Genomic DNA, 20,907 nt, shown 5'->3' with positions numbered 1-20,907 from the left:
CTTAGCTGATCAGATTTTGTGTCCCTATGGGCTATGCTGTCAAAATGAACTTTTAATGGACGCTCCTTCCTGCAGGGATGCTTGAAGAGGGACCTGTCATTTCATGTCTTACCAGGTCATCAAAAATGACCCCTGAAACACTTTGACTATGAGTTTGGTTCATGGCAGTTTCTTTCTTCCTAGGGCTGCTACACTGTGATACTTAACTCCTTTGAGACGTACGTGTACCTTGCAGGAGCTCTTGCCATTGGCGTATTAGCCATCGAGGTAGAGTGGAAGGTTTCATTATTACTTTTTAATCGAATTTGCATACCTTTTAATTATAAATTAAGCCTCAAAGCAGTTTGAGTTGGTACACTAAACAACATAAATCATGTGGTTTCCTTTTTGTAGCTTCCCACCACATCTTCCTGTCTAATTTAGTTCTATATTATCTGTAGTAGTTTAAAAGTGGAAGAATCTATTTGAAGGGAGAAAATATAATCAGACACTGCCCTCTGCTGTTGAGCATAGTGTTATCAGACATGACGAACTTGCTCATTCTGAATTCGCACCTAAAATGAATTCAAGGGGTCTTATTTATCTGAAATTGTGAAATCAAAATAGATATATTTAATTATTAATTTTGAAATTATTCATATGTTTGATAGTATGCCAGCAAAGAGGGCTTTCAAATGTATTTTTTTATAAGCCATTGATATTGACTGCTTGCATATAATACTAAAGCCAAGCTCCGTGGTTTGCTTTAAATTCCATATGCCAAGCAATGTGCTGACACACACAACTTAATAATAATAATAATAATAATAATAATAATAATAATACCCCACCCATCTGGCTGGGTTACCGTAGCCACTCTGGGCGGCTTACAGCTTGAATAATCTCACTTCATTCCTCCATTGGGAAATTGGGAAATAAACCAGAGGGGCTGAATTAGCATTGCAGCCAAGCTAATGTTCCATGGTTTGTTTCTCCTAAACAGACTATGGAGCATTACCTTGGTCTGTTTCTCCCAAACAAACCATGGTTGGGAAGTCAATAACAAACCTAGTTTATTCATGGTTCGTTTGCAGGCAAAGAAATCACATGCACAGCTTCAGATGCAACACTAAGCCAACTGTTCCATAGCTTGTCCCTTTTTCCAGCTAGGGTAGCAGAGTAGGTGCACTTAAACTGCAAGTGCGCATTAATTCAAAAAACCCTACAGCTTGGCTTAATGTTACACATGTACACATCGGTGTTGTGTTCAGAATTCCCCAGTTAGGGGGCTCTTTTGGGGCATATTTGACTTTGTGCCCTTCATGCTTGTTTTGTGCTGTGCTGTGCTTGCTTTGAGAGCTGGACCACAGCTGAGTCTGGTCAAGTCTTTCTATTTTAATGGACTGTTTTGTCTCATTTCTAACTTCTTCTCAGCTGTTTGCCATGATCTTTGCCATGTGCCTCTTTCGGGGGATCCAGTAGAAAGCTTTCCATGACCAGCTGAGCATATTCTTACTACACACTTTGAAGAAAGGAAAGAGAGAAGATGAACTTTTGTTTTTTGGCTAACAAAGGGGGGGGGAGGACTGTAATATATGAATGACCAAAAGGATTGTACTTCAGGGGCTGGAACTTTGAGGTGCTGTGCACTATGTTGTCGTTTCCCAGGACTGTCATTCATCAGAAGCCACACACACTGGGTTGCACTAGGGGCCTACGAGACAGGAAGGGAGTGAGTTCTGAAGCAGGATGCCGCGTGGGACTCACATCTTTAACATGATTGTGCTACATCAATTGGTGAGAAAGTGAAGGATGCCCTCCCCCCAAATATAAGTAGGATCTGGATTCAGCATCCAAAGGGAACTGCTCAGCCAAAGCATTGTGACGGACACAGGTCAGGCCAGTTTTAAACAACAGTCCTCAGTCAAGATGGGCAGAAAACTATCACCTGAAATATCAAGATGCTTCAAGCTTTCTTGTGTTGCGAGGGATTGATAAATTCCTTCACCTGGAAACATATAGGAGGAGCTGAGCCTGCTGTGTTGGACAATAGCAGAAGAGGCATCCTTTTCAAGTCCAGGAGGAGGATGGAATGAAATCAGAAGTTTAGTGCATACCTTTTCTTTGTCATAATGGATTTTCCGTTCAGTATTCTGTGAGGGGGGGAAGATGAAGGCAGTTCTACAGCAGACTCCCTCACCATTGTTTAATTAAAAAAAAAAAGTGTTCTCATCTGTAATTGTTGGTGCTGTCTCCCTTAAGGAGAAATAATTATTTGTTTTGTTTTTAAAGCTTTTGAATGTTTTGTCACCACCATGTTACGTGCAAATTATGTTGCCTAGTTTGGCCTTTTGTAGCAACTGATTAGCTTGTTGTCTTCATGTTTCAGTGTGTGCCTTTCAGCTGTGTGGAGAAAAAAAATATATTCCCAAACGGCAATGAAAGCAGTGAGAAACCTTTGCAGTTGTCCTTTGCACAGTTTCATTTGTGACTCTTGTACATTGCTTATGTTCTGAGCAATTCTCACTCAGTACTTCCCATGAGTTACGAAAAACCTAAATGGAATGGCATATGCCCTGACCTGAATCTCTCCCATCTGTGCTGCCAGAGATGCTGGTGAGTTGTTAAGACCATAGTGAAAGTAATATGCTGAACAAGTGGCTTATGGAGACACAAACTGGCAAAGAAATATATGCGGCACCCAGAAGCAGCAGTAGGCAACTGGCAAAAGGACTGGGATATGGTGATACCACATGGCATGAGAGTTTGAGAAAGGCAACTAGTGAGGTATACTGGGAAGCACATCAATGAGCATTTATCTCAGAAACAGTGGAGGTTGCCCCACTTGAGGCAAGCAATGAGAAAATGCTTTTAAAAATATATAATGAATCTCTGGCTAACAAATGATTTCAAATGCTGACTTGAATCTTCGTGTGATCCTTGACAATCTCTCCCATAAAAGGTATGGTTTTCATTTGAATTTAGTTGAGTTCTGCAAGTTGTCGAGTGAGGGAAATGTGCAGCACAACTGAAAAAATGGACGTTACAGTGTTGTTTGCTCCAGCTGGCGCCAGCTACCCAAAAACCCTTTAAGGATTTGTCTCCTCTGACCTTTAAAGTGAGCATAGCCACACTTTAAATGGCAATCATGGCAGACAAGGCAAAAACTTCTTAAGCTATACCCAGGAAGAGGCTGCAGTGCCAAGTGGGTGACTCCATTGCTCCCGACCTCTTACTTGGGTCTGAAGAGGAGATTGTGAGCATGTTTTGCTGAACACCTTTTGCAGTCCTCCCTAACCCTCTGGAACGGTGTGTTTTCAACATTCCTAATCACCAAGAGAGCTGAATGTTCAACAGAACATTCAACAGGACATGCTTACAATCCCTGCTCCAGAGTTATTTGCTCACTGTGGAAAGAAGTTTGGCATGAAGGTGACAACGTGCACAACCCCACACCCTCTCTGTCAATGAGCTTAAGGACACCGGCAGAGAGCTTATGGCAGCTTGAGTCTAGGTTCCTGACATCACTGTCCTCTTTCAAAAGTTCTGTTGCTGTGGCCTGTGTTCTCCCTTGTGGGAGACGTTTTCTATCTCTCACTGGCATTTGGTTTTCTCTTGCCTGCTTTCTTCAGTTTCCATCTACCTGCTTCATCTTCCCTGATTCTTTAAAGCAGTCATGTGCACAACCATCATTTTTGGTAAAGATAACACAAACAGCTTCAGAGCATTGTGGAAACTTGCTGAGATGGTCCCTGCCTGTGTACCTAAATGGCTAGTACTTCAGTAGTATCTTCCCAAAGTGTAGGCATCTGTGGCAACTGTGGAACACCACCAAGGGCTCACCCAGACTTCCTTTTGTGCTGCTTTTCTAGGCATAGCTCTGCACTTGAAAGCTCTGTGTCAGAACACTTTATTATTATTATTATTATTATTTCCCCCTAGTGCTTTCCCTGTGAAAACCTGCTCTTTACATCTGAAACAGAGCAAATAGCAATCTGCTGAAAACCTGAATTGCCATTTGTTCTGAAGCAGAATAAAGAGTGGGGAAACCAGGGCAAAGAAAAACAAAAAGTGCTGGGACATGGAGCTTGAAAGTGCAGATTTGTGCCTACAAAGCATGGGGCAAAAGGTCAGTGTGAATGAGCCCCAACACTGGGAACCATTTGAGGGGTAAGGAAATGTTATGTTCATTTACTTGAACACAAGACTTCAAATAAAAAATAATTGCACCTTCATGGTCTAAAAGGAACAATCCTTTATCTGGTTGATTTTGCGGCTCTTGGGGGACCCAGCCATAGCCCCCTCCTGCAGGTTATTTTTTTGCAGGGGCATGTTTAGGGCCAGAGGCGCCAGCCTGCGAAGGCAATTGGAGGAACCGATGTCCTGATGTCACTGTGAGCATCACACTGTCCTCCCTAAGCTGCACAGAAGCTTCCCGGGCTTCAGGAAGGATGTACAGTGGTGCCTCGCAAGACGAAAAGAATTCGTTCCGCGAGTCTTTTCGTCTTGCGATGTTTTTCGTCTTGCGAAGCACGGTCCGTCGCAACTGCGCCTCTTCAAGCGGCTTTTAAAAAAAGCAAGCCCATAGGGAAAGCAAGCCCATAGGGAAATTCGTCTAGCGAAGCAAAGCAAAAACGGAAAACCCTTTCGTCTAGCGAGCTTTTCGTCTTGCGAGGCATTCGTCTTGCGGGGCACCACTGTACCAGGGAAACATTTAGGCGACTAACCCAGCCACCCTAGTCCACACAACTGCTGAATACCTGGAAGTTAATCAACTTCCCATTTGAAACTTGAACTTCCAAGAAATTGAAAGCCTAACACTGGATTCCCAGTGCTGTACAAGCAGAGACCAGCACTGACTAGGTCCATCTAGCAGTTTCAGAGGAAGGGACGCACTCCAGCATAAAGCTCTCAAGCAAGTCCCACTGAAATGACTCTGAGCAGTTGAGGTATTGCACAACTCCCAAGCTTTGAAATGGAACTTGCAAAAAGAGAGAGAGCTTCACCCTCAAGTTTATGTCTGTAATCTGTTTTTGTGAACCTAGATCCACTTGGTTCCCCCCACCCCCATCTGTTGTCACTGTTGCAAGTGCCTGGAAAATGGGCCACTTGAAGTAAATGTTGAAATCTATTTTAAATGTTCCTTTTATTAGAAACCTAGAGCTAATTTAACTTGTATTCCCTATTGTAATGCTTTTTTATATTGAAAGGGTTTTTGTAACATGAAACAGAACACTACGCCGAAACAATTCTGCACAGTTTCCAAGTGCATTTCTTTAGGAAAATAAAAATAAAAAGACAAAAATAAAGACACTATGATACCAAAAATGGCTTCACTTTTTACATTTTAAAAAACCACACCTGCTATCTCTTTCTCACTGGAGTGATAAAACCTCGTGACAGTGATTTTTCCTAAAGCCCAAACAGCGAACACTAGTTCTAGCTAGGAGGATCTATGTCAGTCATGAAAAATGCATGTGTTTTCCAAACCTCTGCTGACTTTCAGGAAGCCTTTTTGATTTTCAGGGGTGACTCTAGATGCAGTATGTTACAGGACAAATTAAAGTCAGGTTGCTCACTGGGATAAGCAGCTTTGAGCATATTACACTGATCCTGGACTGACTGCACTGGTTGTTGGTTAGTTTCTGGGCCTAATTGGACCGCAGTACCTAGAGGACTCCAGATATACCAATCTGGACTTGATGTGATCCTCTTCTGAGGCCCGTCATGTGCCTCCCCCATGAGAGGTCTGGAGGGTGGTGCCACATAAATGGGCCTTTTCTGTGGGGCTTCCTGTCTGTGGAATGCTCACCCCAAGGAGGCTTGCTTGGCACCTTCATTATGTATCTTTAGGCAGCAGGTGAAAATATTTTTCTTCAACCAAGCCTAAGGCTGATTAACTTTTGTGGTTTTTAAATTGTGTCTGTGGGAGGGGGCTTATTGGTTTCTTTTGCTTTTATTATCTTTTCTCTTTGTAGTTTTTATGTTGTAAACCGCCCAGTGATCTTCGGCTGAAGGGTGGTATACAAATAGCTAATAGCTAATGAACTAAACTAATAAAGTCCATAATGGAACTTTAGGGCTGCACAATTAGTGGGTTATAGAATTCTGTTGCCCTGGTGCAATAAATCCAGCCCTTTAAAAGAAAACCACTTTTTGTTGTTTGGCAAGTGGCATGGTAATGCCTTGGAAAGGGTGGGATGACTAACTGACCGACTAATGGGAAAGATGTATAAATTCACCGAACAGATCACCTCAAAGGCTTCAGTAGCTTTGGAAATAGTTTAAGTACTTCTGTTACTTTGCAAGCACTGCTTTGCTAATCTGTTCCTATTGTAATAGGAATGCAGCTGGGCTACGGTCACCATTCCTTATTTACCTGCTCCTGGTCATCAGTCCTGTTGAACTTCATCAGGCTTATTTCTGAGATACATCACAGGATTGCACTGTAAATAACTATGCAGAAGACATTCAGAATACTGGGTGTTAACAGGTACAAGGTGAATTAAGAATAATATTTGATTGGGAATCCCCCTCCCTCCCACAGATATATATACCTAGATGAAAGGATTTTCAGGTCCAGGATTCATAACGAAGGCTCTGTGATAAGCCATTCGTAAATTTGGACCTATGCCTCAAAAAAATTGTGCGCACAGTTACAAAGTCATGTTTGATTTTGAGAAAGGTAGGATGAACACTAACCATGTGCATTTTATGTATAGGATAACTGGTGAAATGAGACTTGTGCAGGGACATGCAAGCAGTATGTGGCTGCGGCTGCATTGGGTCTCTGTCTTGAGCATCCAGTCTTAGCTAGTCTTACATTAGCAACAGCCTACCACTGCTGTCAACTTAGGTTTGATGCCACTGGCATCCACCTCAAATGCTGCATGGCAGCAGCGGTTAAAAGCCACTTTATTACAGCAAGTACCATAATCCCATACAACCACGTCTTTTTAGTTCTCACTCTTGTTTGCAAAAGAGTGCAGAATTTTTAAAAGGGGTCAGCTGTTGAGGTGTGGGTTGGGAAAGAGGGACACACCCTTATTGCTGAGGTAGAATGAAATAAACTGGATATGCATCTGAATGGACAAAGAAATGCCCTGAGCATTAATGGCATTAGCATGGGGATAATCATCCTTCAATATGGAATATGGAATCCCAGCTAGTCATGCTGTGTAATAGAGGCCCCACTAGTACTGGGCAAAGCAGTGACCACTGGTCTGGGGAAATGTTCCCACCCTGCTTTTGTTGGCTGGGGACATGGCACTACATGATTCCCACATGGCTGAGTTCATGTAGGGAAGAAGCCCTTTCAAGTTTAAAAACAGCACTAAAGCTACAGCTGATCAGAGGAACAATAGCAGGGAACATATGTGGAAACCATGCAAGTGAAACCTCATTTCTGCAAATGATTAAAAGAAGCCCCCACAAAAAAAAACACTTTAGTAGCAGCAAATTAATCCTCACAGGGCAAAGCTATACAAAGGTTAATAAAAGGGAGTTTATAGGAGATCCCAAATTGAGAGAGCTGCTACCATTCAAGGGAGATAGACACGAGTACATTAAGGGAGCTCCTTGCACCCCATGCCTGAGTCACAGTGGCTTCAAAGTAGCTGCCTTGCTGTGTGCAAAGTCTTTTAACACTTCTGGGATTGCTTTGCCTGCTTTTCTCTAAAACAGAGATCAAGGCCAGTTGCATGAGGGAGGAAGGTAGCATGTGCTATGAAAAACAACAGCATGAGCAACAGGATTCCACGGGGGGGGGGGAATCTCTTGTGTTATGACGGCCTCATGTAAATAATGTGCTCTACTACTGAGCAATGGCCTCTTCTAGTCTGTATGAAACTCATACCCATGCCTAAGGTAACAACCCTACAAGGCCAGGTATCCACTATCGGTGTGACTTGTTGACTATCCCAAGGTGAATTTTGGTCAAAGGGTCAAGTGAAATCAGATGTGACTTTACTGATGATTTTGTTTTTTTTCGAATGCCGACTATAAACATTGGGACCAGAAAGTAGAGAAAAAAGTTGCAATTTAGAAGCAGTTATGGTTCCTCCTTCCCCCATTCCCCCAGCTCAACTCATGATTTTTGGACATCAGGTGAAAGAAACTCCGAAAAGGCTCCTCTTTCTGCAGTCCGGTCATCTTCAAAATAGGCCCAGCCCCAGTCCCAGACCCAGACCCTCCTGGATGCAAAATGCTCAAAGCCAGGCAGCAACTGCTGAAAACCGTACTTGTTTCACATAGTGTACATACAGACGAAAGAACGGAGAGTGACACTTAAAACTAGCATTAACAAAATTGCTCAGGTTGGAGGAGTTAAACCTCACGCTGGACCACTAGGCACCATTACCCTGGGATTCTAAAGTCTACACTTGCATGATCAACATGGATATTCAGTTCAAATAGTTTTTGAGGACCCACTTGATGCGGCCTGGAACTGCAACATACATGGTAGTCCAAGTTCATGCAGACGTTTGATGCCAAAAGAAGGTAAAGAAAGTCTTCAGGAGACCACTGCAGGCAAAAGACGGTGCATGTTGCCAACAGTCCATGAAGGGTTCGTGTGACTTTCTGAGTACATTTTCTTCTTGCTGCTGAAGGTGTAAGGATGTTGTCTCAGTCTCAGAAGGGTAATGTGTGTGCTGTTCCCGTGTAGGTACTGCAGTCCTGCCACAAAGGTGGAGACACAGGCAGTTGTCCTAGATTCGCTGCATCCACTTCAAAATAGCTGGTCCATCTCGACACACCTGTCCTGACAAACCGCCTTTAAATACACAACCAATACAGAATTCCTCCTGTCTCAGTTCAAGGGGAGTACAAAATGCAAAGACTATACTGTGAGTTGTATCTGTGGAGGACTGAGATTTGAAACTTCATTGCATTTATCAAAAGCTTTAAAAATGGGGAAATGTTAGAGCAGAGCCCAAAGTAATAAATAAGACTGTGGTCTGTAGGAGGATGGTAAACACTTCCCAATTATATTTGAAATCCCAACTAGGGTAGGGGGTGAGGGGAAGAGGAGGAGAGATTTCAAACTTTGGCCTGTTTGCCTATTTGGGAAAGATTCATTGGCACACTGAGAGAAACATCCTTCAACATCAAAACTATACTAGTCATTCCAACATCATTATTCACACTGAGATTGAGGCAAGAGATATCAGTGAAATATATTCATTGCTTTAATTTTGGTTAAGAATGAAATGCCAATTGTCAGAATGCCTCAGATGTTTGGGATGGGTTGTCCATCACTACTGGCAAACATTACAGAGGCCATCAAACCCAGAGAGCACCACTGATCCCACTCTCTAGCACAGCCAGTGAGTTCAGGAGACTTTGCAGCCCTATGGCAGCCTCTTCCTCACACCAAGCAGGCAACTGATGTGCAAACATGCCTCTGGGCCCAGACTCATATCCAAAGCTCACAATATGGTAAAAGTAAGCAATTCAGTTGGGGTATAATCCTGTGGAAAGTGACAGAGGAATCAGATGTACACAGCCTCTTCCACTGCTAATCTATTTCACAGAAGGCTAGAAGGACCACCACAATCGGGGAGTGGGGGGGAAGGCTAATACACATGTCATTTCAGCATATGCATTGAACTAGTCTAGCAAGTACATGCAACAACTTCTATCGTGGCCTTTTCCTGCAGTTTTCTTGGTTACTCACTTTAGGAATGTGTTCCCACAAAACTATAGTATTTTTCTTTTGAATGGGCTGGTGCCTGGCAGCAACTAAACCATATAGTGCAGAAGTGGCTAATCCCTGGGCCTTCCAGATGTGGCTGGACTACTATCTCTCATGGTTGGCCATGCTGGCAGAGGCTGGCTGCAGCTCCAACATAATCTGGAGGGCCACATCTTGCCCACTTCTGTTCAAGTGTATTACTGTGTGTTGCCGTTTTTTGTAAACAAGAGATGGTGTGAACTCGCGGCTTCCTTATTGGTCCCTTGCCCCATTTCCTTTCTAACAGACTCCATCCAGAATCATCTGAAGGCATTTTTGTAACATTTAGAACTAAAAAGGCCAACAAAATAAACCAACAGGAAGAGGGGTGGTAGGGTTGAGGTGGGTGGAGAGATACCCCACAAAACAAAGAGGCAGCAATAGCCAAATCTGATATTTTCACAATAACTCCTAAAATCAGCTGGAATAATTTCTTAAAATTACTACAGCAAATGCTCTTTTTTAAAAAAAGAATAGGTTGCATTCATAGCAAGGACATCACTACCTAAGGAATCTCTGACTTCCAACGTCCTAGTAGATGAGGAAAATATGGCCATAGAACTTCCTTTTGAGCCCTTTATATGGCAAGTCCCCAGCACACATTTCAACCAAAGGGAATGCTACCAAAAGCCCCAACAGCAGATTGCTAGTTGTAGAGAGAAGATTCCCAATCCGTCCCCTGTACACAGAGCTGATATCACTTTCTTTGCCCTTTGGATGTCGTTTTGATATGATACTCTGTTTCCACGAGTGTATATTTTGATCATGTGCCACTGCCTAGATTCACAGAGGAGAATGGCTACGAATAGCTGATCTTGCCCACCCACATCCCTGAACCTGCCGCCTTATCTCTGTTTTCCTGGCCTCTTCCCATAGGCACCATGGAGTCATCTTGACCTCTCCTCTTCCACGTCCAGTGTGGTGGCAACAACAGCACTGGATTTATTTATACATTGATGCATGCCGTAAGGAAGTCTGGTTGTTGTTTTTTTAAGAAAGAAAGAAAGGGAAAAAAGCCCCACAAAAATGAGCAAAAGGAATGCAGAAATTATGACAGGCCCTTCTCTGCACCAGCCCTCAGCAGTCAAGGAGGTTAGACTTTCTTGGGTCTGCGTCCAAGTTGGTAATAATAATAAAAGCTGATAAGTACAAAGAGGACCCGACTGATGAGGAGCAATGTGGCTCCCGTGGACCCCCGGCCGCTCTCAACCAGGGTGATGCTGGTGACTGAAAGAGAGAGAAAAGGCAGGTTGGAAGAAAAGAAAGACACATTTTCAAAACTGTTGCCTGCCCTCTAGAACACCTCTAGAGAAAACAGGAAAAGGTCACTTCATGCCTACTCTAGCAGAACATGGATGCTTTGGTTGCAAGTTAGCACTGCAGTTCGTTGCTTCTATTAAGCAGTGTCTATTTGGTTCTGAGTGCTACTGCCCTCAGGCCCCACTTGCAGGCTTCCCAAAGGTTGGCTGCTGTGAGAGCAGGATGGCTGAATCCAGCAGGCTCTTCCTACGTTCTTGACTTGTAACAGAGAAACAGAGCTGGGGTGCTTGTTTTTGGTGAGAGACGGGTGCTGGAGTGGGTAAGACCTTGCTGAATGACACATCCCACTTCACATGAGCTACTGATGCCACAGAAAGGCATTCTCTGGTGTGGGTTCCCTGCAGCAGCAGCCTTAAGAGTGCAACCTATGACACATGTCTTCAACATGTTTTGCCTTTAAAAAATCAGGCATGCAACCGAAGCAGCCATGAGATTTTACTTGGCACTCAAGGGCCAAGTTGCGCTCTGGCAAGTAGAATCTAATTGCATACCAGCAAATTCAGGTTCCAAAATTAAACTGGATTTAGCACCCTTACTTCCCCCTTCCTCCCCCAAAGTACTGTTTGCAGCATGTGAATCCCAATTTGTTTTGTTTCTGCGTGCTTCCATGGCACAGTTTTATTGGTTTTGCATTGTATTTTTGTTTTAATGATACTGTTTGTTTTTATATTGTGCGCCATTTAAGAGATTCTTAAAATATCAAGTAGTTTATAAACACTTCTAAATAACGCAGCTGAGAAAACCAAGAAAACAAACTGGGGAAAAGACTTACAATTTAGAAAAGCCTTAATACAGAGACATCCAAGGAGACACATGTCAGCAGCATTCAGCGTTCCCTGTTTTTGCTTGTTACAGGATCTCTAACCTGGGTCCTTGGTATGCATTTGTCTGAATATACCCCATCTTTTGTGTGTTATGACTGAGGGTTAGTGTGCTAAGTTGAGCTATTGCTTCACTCCTATTTCTATTCACCTCTTTCTAGGGTTCTCTCTTCTGAAGGACAAGAAATATTCCAGCTTCATAATACTGATTTTTAGGAACAAAAGCTTTGAACTTTCATGTTTGGTCTGAATGTTTAGTCCTTGTATCCTTGCATTCTCCTTTTGCAAAGAAAGGCCTGTGTGTCTTGGGCCTGATTAACCTCAGCATGACACCGCACCCCGTGTATCGAAGTTTCCCTTCCATGATAAAAGCAAAGGGAGAGCATGTGCCTGTGACCACAAAGAGGCATATTTACCCAAGAACTGTACTCCAAAGTAACATGCTTCTGTCAGCAGAGTCCAACGCATTATGATCTTCTCAGCTGTGTACAAAGCATTCCACATGATGAGGGAGATACCTAAAGATGATTGGAGGGATAGGGATGACAGAGAGAAAGGGGAGGTGTCATCTACTGAAGCCACATGTAGAAAGACATAGCCTTCTAAGAAGTGCTGTTGATACAAACACATTAATATGCTCTTTAAAATCCTGCTATCATCATCATCAAATGGAAGTTATAGTGAAATCTCTTAAAACTGACCTAACAATATCAAATCATAAAGTGATATGAAAGTTTTGAAATAAGATTTAAGTTTCCAAAGCTTGCCTGGCATCTGTTATGATCATGTGCATTTTACACCCAGAAACAGAAACACACACACACAATTTCCTCTTGAACTCTCCTGTCATAGAGGACCTTCTCTTATCAATAGGAGCACTACACATGCAATACCAAAGGCAAAGGAAGGAAGCCAACCCCTCCCCACCCTTAATGATACTGGCAGATGCGTTCATCCACTTCCAGCAAGACATTTCTAGCTCTGTTACAGCCTTTCATTTTCTGCAACCCATGGAAGAAGCACAAGAACCAAAAGCAGCCTGACAAAAAGGTCTAGGGAAGATAACACTGTATCTCATCGGGAGCAAAAGTCTGCTTGTATATTTCAAAAACAAAGAGTACCAAGGCAAAGCTAATGCCCTACACTACCTGCTGAGGAAGAGCAAGTTGCATTAGCTATTCCTGTCCCCTTCTTTGGCTCCATACACATTAAAAGACAGATGTGTTTTACCCGTTCAACTCTAGGCAAGAGGAAATACTCAGACATGATGGGTATGGGGAGGGGAAAGTACAGTACTGGGAGATGTACCACACCATACATCTAAAGGACTAGGATGCCACTTTAAACAGTAATGGCTTCCCACAAACAATTCTGGGAGTTGTAGTTCGTTCAGGGCTCTGAGAGCTGTTAGGAGAGCCCTATTCCTATCAGAGAACTACAATTCCCAGAGTTCCCTGTGAAGGGGGATTGACTGTTAAACCACTCTGGAAATAGGAGTCTTAGCACCCTTAACAAACAGCAGCTCTTAGAATCCTCTTTTTTTTCTAAGGGGAGAGCATGACTGTTTAAAATTGTGGCATAGTGCTTTTTTACATGAGTGCTGTGAATGTAGCCACCAAGGAACAAAACTGCTGCATGCCCACTTGCTACCACTAGGTGATGCTACAGGCTTACAGGATAAGTCAATAAAGAGTTTTCCAGCTGCACTAGAATTGCCTCTGACTACCAGACACAAGCCTGCAATTATAAGAAGAATGCATTGCCTTCCTTCTTACGTAGTTGTGCCCAGCACAAGCTGGCTTTGTCTCAAAATATCTTCCAGAAAAAGCAACAGGAATGTGGCGCTATGGATACTGCAATAGTTCCTAAAGCAGCTAGCCAGATAGCAGGTAATGCTTCTCCACCGGCAGGGGTGGGGCTGGGAGAGAGATCCCCTGAACTTACAAAACTAGCTGACTGGTTGCTGGCATCCAGCTGTCTCACGTTGCAGTGGAGGAGTGTGCCGTTGGGGGTATAAGGAAATACTAGCTGGCTTCTCCCTAAACCTAGTTTTCCAGATATATAAAGTTTGTTGTTTTATGGAGAAACATTCAATGGTGCTTGTTAACACCCACCTGCACTGTAGAGGGTTCAATCTAGAAACAGTTTTACAAACTCTTCCAATGCTCATCTCAGAATAGCTTTTGGTATCTATTGTTTGGGAGCAAAGCCACCACAGCCAATCATTCGACTATTCCAGCTCCACAAGATGCACAACATGATATCACAGCTCGGCTTACTGGCACAATTGCTACAAGTTTATGAAATCTGTGGTGAGCACCATTCTCACCCCATTGTTTTGCCACAGCATTGAAGTGACCAGCTGCTGTAGTGACCAGGACAAGATGATTTCCCCTTCACACGTCACAAGACTTAACAGCCAGCTGTCACAATGTTCCCCACACCTCTTGCAGTATTTGCCACCTAAGGTAATTACCAAACTCTAACTATTGGTAGGGCTAGCCTTGCCAGTCAAAATAATGTGGATTCACCCAATGTCGCTGGTCATCTCAGCAGTTAATCAGATATCAGGCCCTTTACCTTTTCAAAGGGGAGCTTGTGGTCACACCATATTTCACACCTGCTCCATGGAAGTGAACTGGGCGTATTGTAGTGGAAGGGCATAACCCCCACCCCAGGAAATACAGCCCCACTTCGGTAGCATGCACCCAGCTATCATCACGAGATGAGCAATCGGTTAGCCAAGCAGCAATGCACTCACTTAGTAAGGCTCCTCCATACAGACGGATAGGTGTCTTACTGTTGACCGACTCTTCCTCAAAGACAGCATCGTAGAGCTGTTCGGGAAAGGCGAGAGCCTACAGGGAAGAAACAAACTTCAACGGAGAAAGTTTACGGTGCTTCACCCTGCTTCACTCAAAAAAATTGTCCTCAACTGAAGGGGGAGATGAGCATGCATGGCTAGGGAAAGAATAAATGCATGCAGGTGGAAGCTGGAGCCCTGGTTAGGAAGAGGAGCAGCACAGCCACCCATTGCAAGGGTAAAGGCCAATGAGGTGCTAGAGCAAGAAAGAGGAGAAAGGGAAATGCTCATTTTAGGGTACCAAGTATGACTGGTTTATAGACTAGGATGAATAAATTTGTCAATTTTAGATGCTCATTTCCCCCCTTCTTAATTTCAGTTCTCCACCCTTCAGCATTTATTTTTTTAATGTCCTCATAAAAAAATTGTCTGCATTTCATTGCACATTTCACCTAAATGTGCACATTTCTGCAAACAATTTTCCTGAACAGAACGTATTTTGTATGTTGTTTTCACTTATGTATCCATTTTTAGGCACGCTTTCCCCCAATACATGCATCGAATTCAGAAAACTACAATTGTCAAAGGAAAGCTGCATTTTGTCTTGTATGTTATTCCATAAAGTACAACATGTAAAACTGAACCAAATTCCCACGCCAGCTGAACTTGAGACTCCACCTTAGAGCAGGTCACTTACCATGATGGCAACCCCAGAAAACATGACAGCTGTCACAAACTGCCAAACCCTGCAAGAAAGGTCAAATGGGAACAGCTAAGCTTTTAACAGTCTAAAGACAACATTCTCCCCCAGTCAGTTTTATATACAAAGTGGCCACTTTTGTGTTTCTAAGGAAAGACATGAGGACAGGAATGGGGGGAAGGAATGACTTGTGGCCCTCCAGATGATGTTGATGGCAATGCCCATCATCCCTGGCCTTGCTGGAGGGGTTTCCCAATCCTAAATTAAGATCATCTCTGTTTACTGAAGCTAGAAGCAAAGATAAAAAAATTCCTTCCAGTAGCACCTTAAAGACCAACTAAGTTAGTTGGTCTTTAAGGTGCTACTGGAAGGAATTTTTTTATTTTGACTATGGCAGACCAACACGGCTACCTATCTACTACTAGAAGCAAAGAGTTTGTGAAAGTAAATATGGGGGGGGGGGATGTTACAAATGTTAGCATAACCCATTGAGAGGGGCAGGAGATTGACTGTCCCCTCATAAAAAAAGGCCTTGTGTCCTGTCTGTGAACCGATTGTCCATCACTCAAGACTACGACAAGGTCTTTGGTGGTTGGGAGAGATACTGTTTTGAGAGTAGTCGTATGTCAGTTAATTAGTGAAGATTAGATTGTTCATGACAATTATTTCTAGCTTCGATGCCAGGTCCATTAGCAAAGTTCCTCCACCGGGTGGGTCTATTTCAAGAGGAAAAGGCCAGAACGATGCCAACATTAATAATAATAATAATAATAATAATAATAATAATAATAATAATAACAATGCTTTGCCTCTCAACTCATGAGCAGAACATTGCAAGCAATTATACATACTATGGCCACTGTGGGTGGCATTTTATGAAGAGGCATTTTTGCCTGCTCTTAATCTTCACAGCTTGGTTAGCTTTGTAACTCAGGACCCCTTTCTCTACAGCAGTCATTCCCCAGATGCTGTTGGGACTCCCCTAACCATTGCCTATGGCAGCTGGGGGGTCACTGACCAACATCTGGGTGGCCAGGTTTGGGAAATGATTTTTTTTTACACTGCTTTGTTTACAATTTTATTTTATGCCAAATTAGGTCAAATAGTAACATTCTTGAGAGAGCTAATCTGACCCCGTGGGCCAACATCCTTGTGAGGGTTGCTCATAAGAATGGGAGGTGCGAAATGTCCTAGGCACATCAGCAAAAACTTCCCAGCCTTTCAAAGACACCTCTGCAACTTTGACCTACACACAGTTAGGGTTTCTATATGCTCTATTCAGACAGGCCTTCTCCATTTTGGACAGCTACAAATGTAGGTATGGATCACATCTTGAAGCACTACCCAAACTGTCCCTCTGCTTGCAGGAAACAGATGGCTTACTTTTCCCCCAGACCCTCAATTTAGTGTCCTTTAAAAGTGCTCACAGATGCCTAAAATCTGCATCAAATATTCTGAGTTAGGACATCACTGCAATTGCAAGAAGTATGTTCTTCCAGAAACTGCTCTCTAGAAACCTAGAGTTTATTGTAAGAGGGCTCTTGCACCCATAAGCAGAACTAGGAAGTTCTATTCCCTCTTTTGAACCCCTTTTCCTTACAGCCATTCTCCCATGTGCCAAAGCATTCATCTTTAAAAGTTACTGTGGCAGCACTGAAAATCCAGTACTGAGATGCACTAAACAGAGCAATATCCTGAGTTTCCAAGTGAACTTTGTGAAGAACTGTTCAGATGGTTAATACTAGGCACACAAAAAACTCAGGTGAGGGACACAGTACTGCTTTGGTGAAACATAAGCATTTGCCTCCCGCATTTTGTACTGGTAGCTGCCTGCTCCTCTTGGAAATTGCACAGGTGGGAAATTTTCTTTAAAATCCATGGTGCAAGGGGATATGCGCCAAATGCAACAACCTAATATACTTCACACCAAGTTGGAAAAATTCTCCACTCAAGTCTCTGCTATTCTTAAAGTCATTAACAACAATGAAGAAACAGCCTACATGCAGAAGTTCAGTGCCAATATTGCAGCCCTTCCTTCAGCTCACTTTGCCCTTGGCTAGTAGTCTGAGCACAGAGATTCTGCCTGCAAACTTACCTGAGCCCTAAGGGTTCCTTCACAGCAAACTTGATTTCATTGCCCAAGACTTGGCTGATCTGAAATTCAAAGGAAAGAGTAAGGTAACTGACTCAGACTCAGCCTGCAAAAACATTGTTTGGAAGGGGTAGGGGTGGTATAGAATCCTAGACTTACCACCCACATATTTTCCTACAGAGAATGAAGTGCAATATATACTTTGCTCTACAGATCTCAATTTGCAGAATTAGTCTGCAATGATTATAAGAACCACAGGGTGAAATTATGGCAGCTTAAATATTTTTCTGACATTCTAAACCAGAGATTGGAAGCCTGTGGCTCCCCAGATATTGTTAGACTACAACCACCATCGTTCCTGCCCATTAGCCATGCTGGCTCTGAACACATGGGGGGGCAGTTTCTATAGTCAGTCATAGGCCACACACTGTGAGTGACTCAAACCACACATCTGCAACCTCTGCAGACTCCAGAAATGTGCATAGCATTGGTAACACAGCACAGACTACAAGCTCTCCTTAGGATCTGAACTGTCACTAAGCAATAGCGTAGGCAAAGCCACTATAAAGTAAAGGGGCAGACCATTTCAACTCTAGAAAGTCTAGGTTTGAGCAGGGAACAAACATCCATACATTTTGTTTGAAGCAGATGAAGCTGCCTTCTAATCAGGCCATCAGTCAATTTAGCTGCTTGACTTCACAACGCTCTGGTTAGGGCTGATGGCATTTTTAATTTAAAACATCCAATTGATGAAGGCTGGTCTATGCTAACTGGCAGTGGCCCTCCAGAAATCTTTCCCAGCCCTGGAGATGATGTTTGCATGTAATACATGTGTTCGGCCACTGCGTGTTGGGGCAGGCTTGGGTTGTGCAGGTTAAGGACCTGAGAGCCAGAACATAAAAGGCACCTGGTTGGCCACTGTGATAAGAGAATGCTAGAATAGATAGACCTTCAGCCTGATGCAGCAGGGTTCCACTTTGTCCTTCAGATGAACCGTGTAAAAAGAGCAGAAAGCTGTAGACAACCAAAGAAAGTGAGGAGAACTGGATTCTTTACTAATACAGTACACAGCTTTGGTTCCAAAAGAGAGAGGCAGACAAACAGACAGAGGCTAACAAATAAAATTTTGAATCCAGCAGTAGAGAGAAACTGAAACTGGAAAGGTGAGGTTCAGCACCTTCTCAAGAGTCCCATTCAGTCTTTACTAAAAGTAAAGAACAAAAGCCCTTATTTATTTATTTATTTTTGTAAGTAAAAGGAACTGAACAGTGAAGTTAAAGGTGATGTATTTTTTACCCTGTTGTAGAGATGTTCCATCCTGCAAAGTGAAGGGTCAGAAGGATGATGGGAATTTTAGTCCAGCAACATCTAGGAAGGCCAAAAGTCAGCCACCCCAATACTAAAGAATGGATCACAGCAGCAAAGTCTCTAGATACTCAACAAGAAGTACAAGCCACAGGAAAGAAAGGGGCCGTTTTAGAAGGAAATGAGTACAAAATGAATTTAAACAGGCTTTGGTTACTTCCTGCCCATCTCCAGCTTCTCATTGCCAGCTGGGGAGAAAAATACCGTTTGCACATGCCATTCTTTGTTATTTCCTGCATTCAGTAAGTGACACAAAAGGGAAATATGAAAACTGGCAAGTTGTGTGCACAGCAGAGAGAGAAAACTTAGCATCGCTTCCTCTGCTTCATCTCCTGAGACTTCAAGGAGGGGCCAAGACGACACAGCTGATTTGTGGTGGTGAGGTGGGGTGAGAGAAGGATTAGTACTTCTAAAGTATAATGAGGAAATTGTGGGTTTTCTCCAGGCCTGGTCTTTGACATGGTGCTGAGTTTCCTCTTCAAGCTGATGCATTCAAATACTTCTGATGAGATGGCTTCAGACCAAGTTGATTGTCAATTTCAATAAGTCTTACAACTCTCATGTTTGTGAGGAGGAGACTTGTAGTCTGGAGACACATTTAGTGCATGATTGTGTAGCAAGGTTGACTCAGGTAGACTTCCCCAGAACAATAGCAAGTTCAAGATGGCCATGTCTAAGGTTTTGTCAAATTTAATACAGCTCTAACTCCAGGCTCTAGGGAAGTAAAACAACCCTTTTTGCCTAAAGCTACTTTTAGAGCTGCAAGTTCTGAGTGTTAATAGTTAGGGTCCTAGTTTTCTTTTAAAGCTCACAGTCCTCAGAGATGTTTTGAAAGCATGATGGGGGGGGGGGGAGAGAGAATGGCAAGAAAACATGAAAATCCAAAAAGTGCTAAATTATTTCTCCAGAAGCTGCCATGATGTCTACGTCCATTTATGAGGAATTTTACACACACACACACACACACACACACACACACACACACACTGCTTCCAGGACAACTTGTCTCCTTAAACATATTTATTAAGAGGCAGAACCAATTTTAGAATAGGTTACTGCGTTATCTACCATCTGTACGACTAAAAGGTAACAGCTTAAAAAGTCACAGAATAGCTGTCATTATAAATAAGTTGCTTAGCAACCGCTAGGATTCAGTGACAAAAAGGTCAATCCATTAATAAAAAAAAGCCGTTTGTAAAAAGCAGAGTGTGCACAGAGCAATGGGCATGAGTCACGTGGACGCAGGAGCCCTCAAATTCCCTGCCTTACCAAAGTCACCAGAGAGCTCTCCTGACATGGCAAAGTTGACTAAAAGCTGCAGCAGAAGCAGAGAACTACATGCTGCTGTGAATAGAGAAGAGAGAGATCCCAGGCGGAACCATATGATGGAGATTCCATACACTTCTATCTCCGATCCTTTGGCACCACTGACACAAAGCATACTAACACAGAGAAGAGCAAACGCCTTCCTACCGTTGTAGAAAACCCCAGAGCTGAGTTTGCATTGTTATTCTTTCCCTTAAACAATTGGTATTTTTGAGTTTTCCCCTAAGAGTTATGGCTCTACTTATTTTTGTAAACAAGCAAAGTTAAAAAGAAGAAGAGACCTAGCAAGAGTGCCTCAGAACTTTCCCTTTGGGGTCTTGTTAAAGCATATTAGTTCAATGATTAATCAACACCAGCAACTTCTTGCTGAGTTCTAGGCTGTTACAGTTTCCTTCTATTTCCCCCCCTTCATTTGTTTCTTTTACAACTTTCTTTCAAGGTCCTAACAGCCTTAGGATAAGCGCTTAAAAGATAAATAAAATTCTAGTACGAACTCTCTGCACTAGAAGTCATTAAGCAAACAGGACACCCACACTCCCTTCAAAGAAGACGTAATACCTGCATTTTTTCTGCACATACCTTTCCAGTTTTGTTTCTTCTCTAGCCTGCTTAACTTACCAAGAAGTTCCACCTGCTACTTCAGGTGAGGTGTTTGGATCCTATTTGTAACCTAAGAGTAGTCAACGTGCTAGATCTTTCTAGGCTACAACTTCCAACCACCTACCAGATCGTTGACCAAAGAGATGTGCGCCTGGAGGAATTTAGGCT

General features: G+C 43.0%; 2 protein-coding genes across 5 annotated transcripts in view; one reads left to right on the top strand and one right to left on the bottom strand.

Moving 5' to 3' along the window:
* The window catches only part of TSPAN18 (tetraspanin 18), a 176,980-nt gene extending 166,822 nt beyond the window's left edge, over positions 1 to 10,158 (top strand). For all 3 annotated transcript variants that reach the window (XM_083465664.1, XM_083465666.1, XM_083465665.1), the window contains 3 exons: positions 184 to 267; positions 1,414 to 4,440; positions 4,686 to 10,158. In XM_083465664.1, the coding sequence (XP_083321790.1) occupies positions 184 to 267; positions 1,414 to 1,461 (132 nt within the window). In that variant the 3' untranslated portion in view covers positions 1,462 to 4,440; positions 4,686 to 10,158. The remainder of the gene's footprint in view (positions 1 to 183; positions 268 to 1,413; positions 4,441 to 4,685) is intronic.
* TP53I11 (tumor protein p53 inducible protein 11) overlaps positions 8,205 to 20,907 on the bottom strand; it is a 51,127-nt gene continuing 38,424 nt past the window's right edge. For both annotated transcript variants that reach the window (XM_083465881.1, XM_083465882.1), the window contains exons 3-7: positions 17,452 to 17,510; positions 15,354 to 15,402; positions 14,615 to 14,711; positions 12,270 to 12,371; positions 8,205 to 10,939 (exon numbers count right to left, since the gene is read on the bottom strand). In XM_083465881.1, the coding sequence (XP_083322007.1) occupies positions 10,806 to 10,939; positions 12,270 to 12,371; positions 14,615 to 14,711; positions 15,354 to 15,402; positions 17,452 to 17,510 (441 nt within the window). In that variant the 3' untranslated portion in view covers positions 8,205 to 10,805. The remainder of the gene's footprint in view (positions 10,940 to 12,269; positions 12,372 to 14,614; positions 14,712 to 15,353; positions 15,403 to 17,451; positions 17,511 to 20,907) is intronic.

The sequence above is a fragment of the Podarcis liolepis genome (genome assembly GCF_965112155.1).
Source record: "Podarcis liolepis genome assembly, chromosome: 1".
In the NCBI taxonomy this organism is placed as follows: Eukaryota; Metazoa; Chordata; class Lepidosauria; order Squamata; family Lacertidae; genus Podarcis; species Podarcis liolepis.
Note: the sequence above shows the minus strand (reverse complement) of the source record. Positions and strands in the feature narration are given on the sequence as shown.